General features: G+C 48.8%; 1 protein-coding gene across 4 annotated transcripts in view; it reads right to left on the minus strand.

Annotated features, from left to right (window-relative positions):
- Positions 1 to 9366, minus strand: part of Fyb1 (FYN binding protein 1) — a 141457-nt gene extending 132091 nt beyond the window's left edge. For all 4 annotated transcript variants that reach the window (XM_029470073.2, XM_029470072.2, XM_085831470.1 and 1 more), the window contains exon 1: positions 9308 to 9366. In XM_029470073.2, coding sequence (XP_029325933.1) covers positions 9308 to 9310 — 3 coding nt within the window. In that variant the 5' untranslated portion in view covers positions 9311 to 9366. The remainder of the gene's footprint in view (positions 1 to 9307) is intronic.
- Positions 9367 to 13477: the final 4111 nt, after the last annotated feature.

Genomic DNA, 13477 nt, shown 5'->3' on the forward strand with positions numbered 1-13477 from the left:
CCTATGTTCCCAGCCTGTGCTCCCAGCCTGTGCTCCTCAGCCTGTGCTCCTCAGCCTGTGCTCTCAGCCTGTGCTCCCAGCCTGTGCTCCCAGCCTGTGCTCCCAGCCTGTGCCCTCAGCCTGTGCTCCTCAGCCTGTGCTCCCAGCCTGTGCTCCTCAGCCTGTGCTCTCAGCCTGTGCTCCTCAGCCTGTGCTCCTCAGCCTGTGCTCCAAGCCTGTGCTCCCAGCCTGTTCTCCTCAGCCTGTGCTCCTAGCCTGTGCTCCCAGCCTGTGCTCCCAGCCTGTGCTCCTCAGCCTGTGCTCCTCAGCCTATGCTCCCAGCCTGTGCTCCCAGCCTGTTCTCAGCCTGTGCTCCCAGCCTGTGCTCCCAGCCTGTGCTCCCTGCCTGTGCCCTCAGCCTGTGCTCCCAGCCTATGTTCCCAGCCTGTGCTCCCAGCCTGTGCTACTCAGCCTGTGCTCCCAGCCTGTGCTCCTCAGCCTGTGCTCCAGGCCTGTGCTCCCAGCCTGTGCTCCCAGCCTGTTCTCGTCAGCCTGTGCTCCCAGCCTGTGCTCCCAGCCTGTGCTCCCAGCCTGTGCTCCCAGCCTGTGCTCCTCAGCCTGTGCTACAGGCCTGTTCTCCCAGCCTGTGCTCCCAGCCTGTGCTCCCAGCCTATGTTCCCAGCCTATGCTCCCAGCCTGTGCTCCCAGCCTGTGCTCCCAGCCTATGATCCCAGTCTATGTTCCCAGCCTGTGCTCCTCAGCCTGTGCTCCAGGCCTGTGCTCCCAGCCTGTGTTCCCAGCCGGTGCTTCCAGCCTATGTTCCCAGCCTGTGCTCCCAGCCGGTGCTTCCAGCCTATGTTCCCAGCCTGTGCTCCCAGCCTGTGCTCCTCAGCCTGTGCTCCAAGCCTGTGCTCCCAGCCTGTTCTCCTCAGCCTGTGCTCCCAGCCTGTGCTCCCAGCCTGTGCTCCCAGCCTGTGCTCCTCAGCCTGTGCTCCCAGCCTGTGCTCCCAGCCTGTGCTCCTCAGCCTGTGCTCCCAGCCTGTGCTCCCAGCCTGTGCTCCTCAGCCTGTGATCCCAGCCTGTGCTCCCAGCCTGTGCTCCCAGCCTGTGCTCCCAGCCTGTGCTCCCAGCCGGTGCTTCCAGCCTATGTTCCCAGCCTGTGCTCCCAGCCTGTGCTCCTCAGCCTGTGCTCCTCAGCCTGTGCTCCAAGCCTGTGCTCCCAGCCTGTTCTCCTCAGCCTGTGCTCCTAGCCTGTGCTCCCAGCCTGTGCTCCCAGCCTGTGCTCCTCAGCCTGTGCTCTCAGCCTGTGCTCCCAGCCTGTGCTCCTCAGCCTGTGCTCCTCAGCCTGTGCTCCCAGCCTGTGCTCCCAGCCTGTTCTCAGCCTGTGCTCCCAGCCTGTGCTCCCAGCCTGTGCTCCCAGCCTGTGCTCCCAGCCTGTGCCCTCAGCCTGTGCTTCCAGCCTATGTTCCCAGCCTGTGCTCCCAGCCTGTGCTCCTCAGCCTGTGCTCCCAGCCTGTGCTCCAGGACTGTGCTCCCAGCCTGTGCTCCCAGCCTGTGCTCCCAGCCTGTGCTCCCAGCCTATGATCCCAGTCTATGTTCCCAGCCTGTGCTCCTCAGCCTGTGCTCCAGGCCTGTGCTCCCAGCCTGTGCTCCCAGCCTGTGCTCCTCAGCCTGTGCTCCAGGACTGTGCTCCCAGCCTGTGCTCCCAGCCTGTGCTCCCAGCCTGTGCTCCAAGCCTATGATCCCAGTCTATGTTCCCAGCCTGTGCTCCTCAGCCTGTGCTCCAAGCCTGTGCTCCCAGCCTGTTCTCAGCCTGTGCTCCTAGCCTGTGCTCCCAGCCTGTGCTCCTCAGCCTGTGCTCCAGGCCTGTGCTCCCAGCCTGTGCTCCCAGCCTGTGCTCCCAGCCTGTGCTCCCAGCCTGTGCTCCTCAGCCTGTTCTCCTCAGCCTGTGCTCCTAGCCTGTGCTCCCAGCCTGTTCTCAGCCTGTGCTCCCAGCCTGTGCTCCCAGCCTGTGCTCCCAGCCTATGATCCCAGTCTATGTTCCCAGCCTGTGCTCCAGGCCTGTGCTCCCAGCCTGTGCTCCCAGCCTGTGCTCCTCAGCCTGTGCTCCAGGACTGTGCTCCCAGCCTGTGCTCCCAGCCTGTGCTCCCAGCCTGTGCTCCCAGCCTATGATCCCAGTCTATGTTCCCAGCCTGTGCTCCTCAGCCTGTGCTCCAAGCCTGTGCTCCCAGCCTGTTCTCCTCAGCCTGTGCTCCTAGCCTGTGCTCCCAGCCTGTGCTCCCAGCCTGTGCTCCTCAGCCTGTGCTCCAGGCCTGTGCTCCCAGCCTGTGCTCCCAGCCTGTGCTCCCAGCCGGTGCTTCCAGCCGGTGCTTCCAGCCTATGTTCCCAGCCTGTGCTCCCAGCCTGTGCTCCAAGCCTGTGCTCCCAGCCTGTTCTCCTCAGCCTGTGCTCCCAGCCTGTGCTCCCAGCCTGTGCTCCCAGCCTGTGCTCCTCAGCCTGTGCTCCCACCCTGTGCTCCCAGCCTGTGCTCCCAGCCTGTGCTCCTCAGCCTGTGCTCCCACCCTGTGCTCCCAGCCTGTGCTCCTCAGCCTGTTCTCCTCAGCCTGTGCTCCTAGCCTGTGCTCCTAGCCTGTTCTCAGCCTGTGCTCCCAGCCTGTGCTCCCAGCCTGTGCTCCTCAGCCTGTGCTCCCAGCCTGTGCTCCCAGCCTGTGCTCCCAGCCTGTGCTCCCAGCCTGTGCCCTCAGCCTGTGCTCCCAGCCTATGTTCCCAGCCTGTGCTCCTAGCCTGTGCTCCTCAGCCTGTGCTCCCAGCCTGTGCTCCTCAGCCTGTGCTCCAGGACTGTGCTCCCAGCCTGTGCTCCCAGCCTGTGCTCCCAGCCTATGATCCCAGTCTATGTTCCCAGCCTGTGCTCCTCAGCCTGTGCTCCAGGCCTGTGCTCCCAGCCTGTGCTCCCAGCCTGTGCTCCCAGCCTGTGCTCTTCAGCCTGTGCTCCCAGCCTGTGCTCCTCAGCCTGTGCTCCCAGCCTGTGCTCCTCAGCCTGTGCTCCCAGCCTGTGCTCCCAGCCTGTGCTCCTCAGCCTGTGCTCCCAGCCTGTGCTCCCAGCCTGTGCTCCTCAGCCTGTGCTCCCAGCCTGTGCTCCCAGCCTGTGCTCCCAGCCTGTGCCCTCAGCCTGTGCTCCCACCCTTTGCTCCCAGCCTGTGCTCCTCAGTCTGTGCTCCTCAGCCTGTGCTCCCAGCCTGTGCTCCCATCCTGTGCTCCTCAGTCTGTGCTCCTCAGCCTGTGCTCCCAGCCTGTGCTCCCAGCCGGTGCTCCCAGCCTGTGCTCCTCAGTCTGTGCTCCTCAGCCTGTGCTCCCAGCCTGTGCTCCCAGCCTGTGCTCCCAGCCTGTGCTCCCAGCCTGTGCTCCCAGCCTATTATCCCAGTCTATGTTCCCAGCCTGTGCTCCTCAGCCTGTGCTCCAGGCCTGTGCTCCCAGCCTGTGCTCCCAGCCGGTGCTTCCAGCCTATGTTCCCAGCCTGTGCTCCCAGCCTGTGCTCCCAGCCTGTGCTCCTCAGCCTGTGCTCCTCAGCCTGTGCTCCAAGCCTGTGCTCCCAGCCTGTTCTCCTCAGCCTGTGCTCCCAGCCTGTGCTCCCAGCCTGTGCTCCCAGCCTGTGCTCCCAGCCTGTGCTCCTCAGCCTGTGCTCTCAGCCTGTGCTCCCGGCCTGTGCTCCCAGCCTGTTCTCCCAGCCTGTGCTCCCAGCTGTGCTTCCAGCCTATGTTCCCAGCCTGTGCTCCCAGCCTGTGCTCCTCAGCCTGTGCTCCAAGCCTTAGCTCCCAGCCTGTTCTCCTCAGCCTGTGCTCCTAGCCTGTGCTCCCAGCCTGTGCTCCTCAGCCTGTGCTCCCAGCCTGTGCTCCTCAGCCTGTGCTCCCAGCCTGTGCTCCCAGCCTGTGCTCCACTCAAAGCGTGAATCAGCACACAGCATCCAGTCCTTTACTCGGAAGTCTTCAGTGACTCTGGTGGTGTACAGCAAAAAACAGTTTGTATGTCCTTAAAAGTTCTTTTGCAGATAGCCTAGCCCCTAAAGCTGTGGTTCTCAGCCTGTAGGTCTCGACCAGTCTGGGAGTTGCATATCAGATATACGGTGTATCCTCTGTGTATGTTCTGAGTCTCAACAGTAGCAAAACTGCATTCATGAAGTAGCAGTGAAAGAGTTTTATGCTTGGGGATCCTCACAGCATGAGGGTCACAGTGTTGGAAAGATTGAGAGCCGGTGCCCTCAAGCATGGCATTCAGGGGTAGGGCCTTTAGGAGGTGTTTATTCATGATAGTTCCACCCTCATGCTCATGAAAGAGGCCAAGTGAGCTTGTTTGACCCTTCTACCACAGAAACACATAGTAGGAAGCTTTTTGTCAGACAACCTGGATGGGGTGGGAGGTGCTCTCACCAGAGCCCCGTTGTACTTATACCCTGATCTTGGACTTTACAACCTCCCGAACTATGAAGTACACATTTCTGTTGTTTATAACCACACAGTAAAGGCATTTTATTAGAGTAGTCAAAATAAACTGGACAGTCTTTAGGGCCCAGTAATCATGTCACTTTGACCTATTCCCTAACCAGAGCTTGTCACTCTCAGGTTTGTTGGTTTTTCATGTTTTGTTCCTTCTCCTTTTCTTTCTTTCTTTTCACTAACATGGTCTTTGAGACCCAAGCTGAATCTTGCTTCGTATTTTTCCCCCATATATTGTTTTTTCAACTGGAAAGTTTTAGCTCGCTTTCCCATGCCTAGTTCTTTTCACTAGGCCCCACCTTGGTATCCTTGTCACTGGTTTGGGGAGGACCATGGGGCTTTAGAAGCCTCCAGGGTTCCAGGGCGCAAGCAGAGTAGAGAACCAGCTCAATGCCGTCAGATCCTGTCTACAGGGACCATCTCCCTCTGTGTTCGAACTCAGTTCCTTGGTCCTTTAGGGATCAGGGTGCTGTCTGTTGCCCACTTGTTTTCTAGTTTATTATTCACTTCCAAAGAGCAGTGGCTCTCTAAGCATGGTCTAGTGGCTTCTTCCGTTGCATCAGGGAGAGAATCAGAAGTGCCAATTCTCAGGCCCCACTCTTAGCCTTCCTGGGGATCTTCCTAGCACCGGTCTGAGAACCAGTCAGTGAATGGAGGGAAAAAGACCCCATCTGCTCTGTTCACATGTTGTCTGCTGGGCCAGCAGAGCCCAGATGTGGAGAAACGGCCTAGCAAATCTTTGATGGATGGATGAGGGCTAACACACCTCAAGCACGTTTCATTTCTTAAAGTTCATGTGTAGACAGAGGAAAATGTAAGGAGTAAAACATACCAAGGATCCCAATTACAACCATTACTTCATTTCTCAAACTCTTCAAAATTTACATATAAAATACCTTTCTGCACACTTATGAGCACTTGAAAAACGCTGTACATTATTAGAATATCTGCTTCTCTAGTTCCCAGTAGATTCTATAGATTGGACATCCCTAAAAGTACTTCTCATGTGAAAAGGTAACACCCTATTATTTCTGTTTAGAATGGTAAAATTAACTACTCCATGCAAGGCCAGATGTTTGAGATGTTAGATCCACTGCCTTCATCCTTTCAGTCTTAAATTCCAGAATATTACGAGGGACAGCATCAGAGACCATTTAGGCTAGACTTGTAGCTTTACAGAGCTGCTCTAGAGGGTTTGGGTCCAGATCCGTTATAAAGAAATGAGGAAACTGAGCCTGAATCCCAGTGCCTGTTGCTCAGTGGGGCATGGGCTCAGTGCCTTGAGTCTGTAGCGCTCAGCTATCTGGAAATCTCATATATTTGTCCTCACAACACAAAGTGCTTTTGTGCTTCATTCACACAAATCTCTAAGTTTCAGTTTCTTTACCAGTAAGTTGTCGAGAGAGAGAGAGAGAGAGAGAGAGAGAGAGAGAGAGAGAGAGAGAGAGAGAGAGAGAGAGAGAGAGAGAGAGAGAAACAATAGAAGGCATATTTCCCAGTAACCACTTGGGTTATTATATGTGGTAAGAGAGCAGAAGGGCTTGGGGGAGGGGAGGGATGAGAATAGGAGGTCCTTAATCAGTTCATCTCTGCCTCTGAATTCGGGGGCAAAGGAACACAAATCCAGCAACCTGCCCTTTCAGGATCCTATCCCAGGGGCACCCGAAATACTTTCCTGGAGTTAGTACTCTGAAAACAGAATGTTCTCATGGTTATGACAGAAGCAGGTGTGGCTACTGATTCCTCTACCTTTGTGAAGAATTTCCTGCAATTCCAAGAGACAGTCCTGGGCTTTTATTTCCCATGGAACTGTGTTCTAGAATGTTGCCAAAAGTAGAAAAACCCAGGCTTTGAGAACAGACAGACTTGTGTTCATATCCTAATTCCAATATTTAATAGCTGTGTTACATACCAACAACCCACTTCCTCCAGCTAGGCCCCACCTGTGCATGTACTACAACTGCACAGACCCACCCCATGAGTCCCAGCCTGGAAAGTTCGAGTATGGGAAGCATTTTCAGTCTAACCCATGATATTGTCTGAGCATTTTAAAGCGAGCTAAGTCTCAGAAAGAGAGTAGATAACCTGCAGAAGGTAAAGCCTAGCTGGAGGAAGTGGGTTACTGGTGTGTGTGGGTAGGTCTCATGGCTTATACACCAGCCTCAATTCCAGCCAGAGGGCTTTTGCTTCCTGCTCTACTGAGATATGATCAACAGCCTCACTCCTCTTTTGCCAGGGACAAGAGCTGTTCCTACCACCAAACCTTCTCTACCATAATGCACTACATCTCCTTGAACAATGGTCCAAAATAAGACCTACTCCCTTTCAGTTGTTTCTTAGCCCAGCAACAAGGACAACTAATGAAGGCAACTGATCCCTCTAAAGAGTTAGTATACAATTTAATAGCCAGCTGTGTCTCTGGCTCACCAGTGTTCACTGCCATTGTCCCCCCTCTTTGGGATTCTAGAGTGTCTCTATCTTCTTCAGAAACTATGTATTGGGGTTTGGAAGGAAGGAGTCCAACACTCCCCAGTGTCTGGCCTGTGGCTGTGCCTTGCTAGCAGCTTTATAATTACACTTTTCTGTGCTCATCAGCCTAGTAGGAAAAGCGCTTTCAGTGCCTGCATCATCACTAGCTGGAGAAACAAGCCTGGAGCTTAAGAGACTTATGAAAAAGCCTATGAGTAGAAAGTAAAGTTAGCCTATGAGGAGTGGTAAACGCAGATTTCAAACACACACACACACACACACACACACACACACACACACACACACACACTGGTATCTTTTAAGGAGAAAGTTAGAGTCTTCTTGTTATAGTCTGTCAAAGGTAATGCTGGGGAAAGATAACGTATGATCTTGATGATTGGCAGACAGGTGTGTGTATGTGTGTGTACAGGGGTAGGCACACACAGACCAACCACATTGCAGGGGGTGTTAACTATGCCACTCTCAAAAGGCACACTATAGATGTAGTCTCAAGAAGAGAGTTAGCATTGGGAGGCTTAGCTAAATGTGTTGTGTCTTTTGCTACTTTCTCATTTTCTGATGATTTTGTCAATGGAAAATCATCAATGCTATGATGATCTTTCCTATATCACAGTAAGGAAAGGTGTGTGTGTGTGTGTGTGTGTGTGTGTGTGTGTGTGTGTGTGTGAAATGCAATAAACCAACTGAAATGTCCAATTGTCCTATCCTGGAGGAAGAGGGAGGGAAATAGAAATAAGACAAAAAATAACCAGAAATCCCCAATCATATGAAAACGATTAAGATAAATTATTGATACCACATAATTGTTTAAAATGTTCCATCACTAAAAATGACATTATAACTTAGATTTTAGTCAAGTAACTTTAAATTAAAAAACGACGAGGAATGGCTTTATCCATTATAATAGCAGAGAAAATTATACTTATAAAATATGTATTTAAATTGATGAAATTCTAGAAGAATAGATACAAATTTACAGACTGTCCCTTTGGACTATAGACTTTCTTGTTGTTTCATTTTTATAGATCTATATTTCCCAGAAGCTCTTGAATCAAGATGTGTTACTTCCACAGTAAGAAAATAGCAGTTCTGGTGAAAGAGCTAGTCAGTTACATTTTTCTTTTACACAAATGTCACCTTGTGTTGTTTCCCCTTAGAAAGCCTCACCCTGTTTCTGTTAACCATAGTGCCCTCCTTTAGTTATGAGGGAAGTATCAGTAACGAAGAATGACTGTTTTCTAAGAACCCTGGAGCCCAGAGGCTCAATGTGAGGAGGTTGCAGGATTGGTGACACCTCAGACACAGCTGCTGGGAGAGCTGTGTGCCTCCATTTCTTCAGCTGCTGTGCACTCCCCTCCCCTATGATGCTGCAACCCTCACCCTGTCTCCCTCTCTTCCTACTCACTCTCTCCTCCGGTGCAAGGTTATACTCTCTGACCTCCACACTTTCTTAATCCTGCCTCAAACAGCTCTGGAGGAACTCTCTGCTTTCTCCCATTGCAACAATTGTGGGCATCGTAGTCTCAGACATTGTCTTCTCAGTGGGCACCACCAAAGGAAATGACTGTCTCTCTGTATCAGAGAAGGGATGGTACAGTCACAGTCCTTGGTGGGTGGTAGGGGGTATGCAGAGATGGTTATGAGATTACAAAATGATTCTCTTCCTGAATAAGGGAGCATAATCCCACACTGTTCAGGAGAGTTAATTTTTTATAGGTAAATGATGGAAGAACTGTTGGACAGAATGTTAGTGTAGCTCGGTGACATTGTAGGTTAAGCTACTTTGTGGTACACCTGGGAACCCACTCACTATTTTAATATGATCCAAATAATGACTTTCAATTAACTTTGGGAACATAGTCTGTCCCTAAGGTCACTTGAGTTTTGTTTTCTTTGCTTAATTAAAATAGCAAAAAGCATTTTCAAACAAAATAACTCCCTTTCCAACCCTCCCCCCCCCCATGTTTTCAAACCCTCAGCAGCAAGGCTGCCCATCGCACATCACTGGAATCTTTGTTGGAGACCTAAGGTGCTCACTCAGGAACCTGACTATGGTGCTCCGCCGTCACTCAACCCTGTTCAGTGTCAAAGATAAAGAACTGAACTTTTCTTTCTGTGAGGCAGATACTTTCCTCCCTTCTGACAGCTAGAATCTGAAAAGGGAACTTCCAAAGCCTCGATCTCAAAGGGCAGAGCAGACAGAGCAGCTTCCTCACCACAAGGACGGCAGTGGGCAAGTGCCAATCCTAAAGGCAGTGAGAACATGGGCATGAGCCCCCTCTCCCCCAGTACAGAAGATCAGCGTGTTTGCCTAGAGACCAGAGAGGGTTGTAAAATCCAAGACTTACCATGTTTATTGGAAAGAGCCGATGCGCCTTGCACGCTGTGACCCTGCAGATGCTGTGACTCCGGCAGTGAATGTGCAAGTTAGCTGTGAAGAGCCTACTTCCTTTTCTGAGCAGTGTGGTCTAACCAGCCTTCACACATTGATATGGAAGGGCCCTATTTGCATTTTATCTCAGCCTAGGAACATTGTATGGCTGACCTTGTTTCTCTTTGTTATAATTGATAACACAAGAGAAGGGATAGATGAAGCTTTGAGGGCTGAAAGATTAATGCCTAACTGAAAAAGTATCTGAATACTAAATTTTCAATGTTACTAACCTGATTTTATATAAAAGCCTCTATTTTTGGATATATGTGAATGCAAATATCTATTATCTGACTATATCTGTCTATCTATCTATTTGTCTATCTATTTGTCTATCTATTTGTCTATCTATTTGTCTATCTATCTATCTATCTATCTATCTATCTATCTATCTATCTATCTATCTATCTATCTTCTATGTATCTATCATCATATGTCTCTCTATCAATCATCCATCTATCCATCTATCCATATCTATCAATCTATTATCTATCCATTTATATCCATGCATCCATCCATGCATCCATCCATGCATCCATCCATGAAGGACCCACACTAAGATGTTAGTAGTGATTGGCTTAGATGGAGGTACAAGTCATTCTTGTTTTGTTCTACACTCTTGGTTCCCAAGGTTTCAGACTTGAACACATACACTTGAGTAAACAAACAAACAAACAAAAACAAATCAATAAAACAAAAAACAAAACAAAACTATAAAATTTTTTAAAAAATAAAAGTATCTTGAGCATTTAATGGACAACTCTAATATACTAGAACCCATGCCGTGGAATTTAAGTGGCAGAAATACTCATTAAGCTTATTGCAGAATGCCATTAATTTCATTCAGAAAACATAGTGAATGTGACTTTAAGTGATGTGTTTGCTAATTGTGGAGTATTCCTCATAAGTACCAAGTGCTTCCATTGCTCAAATTGCTAAAAACATATATTCTAGACTAGATATAGTTCACTGGATTTTATTTCATTCTCAGATCTCATCCTCCCCAGTCAGCCACTCTAAATATATCCTAGTATGCATTTAGCTCATTTATTTTGAGTGTACTGTTGGCTATCAAAGTGAGTTTAAGGGCAAAGGTCATTTTCAGTTCCACAGCATAGAAAGCCAGCGAATCCTGGGCTCTGGGCTATCGGGTTCTAGCTCTTCTGTTAGGTTCCAGGGTGTTTATTTAGCATAGGGACATCGAGTTTCTGACCTGGACACTGAGCTGACTTTAGTTACTACCATGTCCATACAAAATGAAACCTTAAAGAGAAAATGTGTTCCCTGTTACTTGTTTCTTAAAATGAAAATATTTCTAAGAAATTAGAAATAGAGATAGCATCATTGTTGAGGCAAGGGAGCAAGGCATGACTGAGAAGCCAGGTCAAGGAACTGAATAGAGTCTGGTGATTGTCCTACCATCTTTGGGTATTATAAAGAGGGGTGGAGCTTAAGGTGTGGTTCTAATATAGGAGGGTCATCACCATCTGAAAACTTCATGGTCTCTGATGCCCAATAACTACTCATGGATGCAGGAGAATGTTCAGGGCAAAGCAGAGTTATTGAAAGCAGGTGTCTAAGCATGACACATTTGGACACAAAGGCATCGAGATGGAACCATCAGAAGCATTCTGTTGGAATGGAGATTAGCACAGTGCAGGTACTGGTCAGAGTTGAAAACAGTAGTCCACAGCTAGGCTGTACACCAGACTCACGTGGGGAGCTTTTAAAACATACCACTATGCAAATGTCACCTCAGCCTCTAAACCAGGCTCTCTTGGGTTGAAACCTGGACATCAGGACTTGTTTACATCTCCCAGGTAAGTCCAAAGATTTTGGATAAATTTTCACCACGTGCTACAGAATGGCTTATTCTTAGTTTACCATTCCCTCTATACCCCAAACGGAATGAAACTTATATGGTAATCAGAAATTTAGCAATCACTTGTTAAACATTTAGCCAGTGAGATAAGCACTGTCATTTCAGTCCTTTGACTTCCATTTGAACCTGTGCTTATCTCTAAATGCAGGCTGAGGTCCGTTTCTGTTGCTACTGAAGTTTTAAGACACTTTAACTAAGACAGGAAAGGCAAAGGGTTGTATTTTCCGATTCTAAAAATTCAATATGTCTCTATTTTTATTTTTTGGAACATTAGGAGATATGTGAAGCATTGTAGCTTGCAATGATGGGAAACACGGAAGCACTGCCTGTGAAGTTAGTTAGATCCACCAGACCCTGAGCAACATGATAAGACAGGAAACACATGAAGACACTAGAGATGTGCGCCAGTGTCATGGAATCATCTTCAAGAGACAAAGTTGCATTTTCAAATGATAAAGTTGTGTTTCAGCTTCAGCTCTAAAAATGTCCCTTCAAGCAGGGAGGAGTTGCTTAGGGAATGCAAAGTGTCGATAATTCATCAAACCGTGCTCCCTTTCCGATTTGCATTGCAGGAAATAATTTTTTGCTCAGGCAAAAGAGAAATGAGCCTGAGGCTCCAGCGGTCGCTATAGTAACCACATGGAAATGATGAGGCCTAGGTATACTGGACTGTGAAAAGAAACTAACTGAATGTCAAAAAAAAAAAAAAATCAATTCACAAGTAGAGGAAGAAGAAGCAATGACAACATTTAAGTAATACCAGTGATCATGTTTTCAAAACACTCTTAACGTTTCACCAATTATATCATCAAAGGAACATGGTGCCCAACACTAATAGGTCTGGGTGGAAGATCTGAGAGGGGAGAGCTAAGGATGGCGGGTGTCACCTCTTCCTGGAAGCCTCCTCAGATACTCACTGCCCCCCCCCCTTCTCCGGGTCTTGCTACTATGCCCCAGATGACGCTTCCTCAGTGTATTTCTTTTATGGCTTTCCAGTGACGTCACACGGGTTGGCTTAGGCTGCTCACCAGATTCTCACCTCCTTCAGTAAGAGTTAATCTTCACACTCCGCCCTACCCCCAACCCCAGATCATAAATTCGTTTCTTAAAAAGACCTGTTTGGGCTCATAGGTTCTTTTTGAATCTGATTAAGATAGCATATGGCTTTGAATGCTAATACTGCGTGTGTATGCCATCCCACAAAGGCCATTGTGGGAGATTGCTCAGCTAGAACAGAACCACTGCTGCTGCTTGATGCCAAATCAAAATCAGGCTTGGTTAGAGACCTGACTCCCCACTCCCACCCCCACCCCACCAGCACGGTCAGCTAAAAAAGCCTTATTTGATAAGCTTGTGCCTTTTGATTCGCATACATTTGGACTGTGCCAGCAAAGGGCAACTCAGACTCCGGAAGCAGATTCGTAGGAGTTCAAGGCTATCCTAAGGCTACTGCTTGGTCAGATATGGAACAGGCAGGAAGAGGGAAAGCCAGAAGAGGTGTGGTTAAGGAAGTTGGGTACGGGACAGTGGGCACTTCCTTAATTAGGCCTATTCTCTTACTTTTTCTTTTAAAAACATGAGTCTGTTGGTTTGTTTGTTTTGTTTTTGTTGTTGTTTTTGTCCTCTTAGGTTTTTTTAGGAAAGCAAATTGTATTTTAGAACATAAAGAATCTGGGAACTGGAGACATAGCTGAGCAGGTAAATGTGATTGTTGATTTTTTAGAGGACTCTGAGATTGCTTTCCAGCACCCAAGGAGGGTGACTTACAACACCTATAACTAGGTCTCCAGGAGAACGTGGAGCCTTTGACCCCCCCACAGCCACTTACATTCATGTGAATATGCTCACATGTGCACACACATATATTTATAATTCAAAATAATAAAAATAAAGTTGTTCAGGGGTCGAAGAGATGGCGCAGCAGTGAAGGGCAATTGTTGCTTTTGCAGAGGACTTGGGGCTAGCCTCCACATGGTTACTCACAACCATCTCTAGCTCCATTTGCAGGGGATCTCGTACCCTCTCTGATCTCCGAGGGTATCAGCAGGCATGTGGTATGCAGACAAACACTTATCTGCATAAAAATTTTAAAAAGTCTTTAAAAATCTTTTAATACATCAAGGATCTGGAAGAAAGAATTTTCTTGGCTTTCAGTGACAAATGAACTCATCCTTTGGTCAAAGTAGGGTTCTTAATATGTTTCAA

The sequence above is a fragment of the Mus caroli genome, unplaced genomic scaffold, assembly GCF_978045245.1.
Source record: "Mus caroli unplaced genomic scaffold, Mus_caroli_1 scaffold_16, whole genome shotgun sequence".
Lineage (NCBI taxonomy): Eukaryota > Metazoa > Chordata > Mammalia > Rodentia > Muridae > Mus > Mus caroli.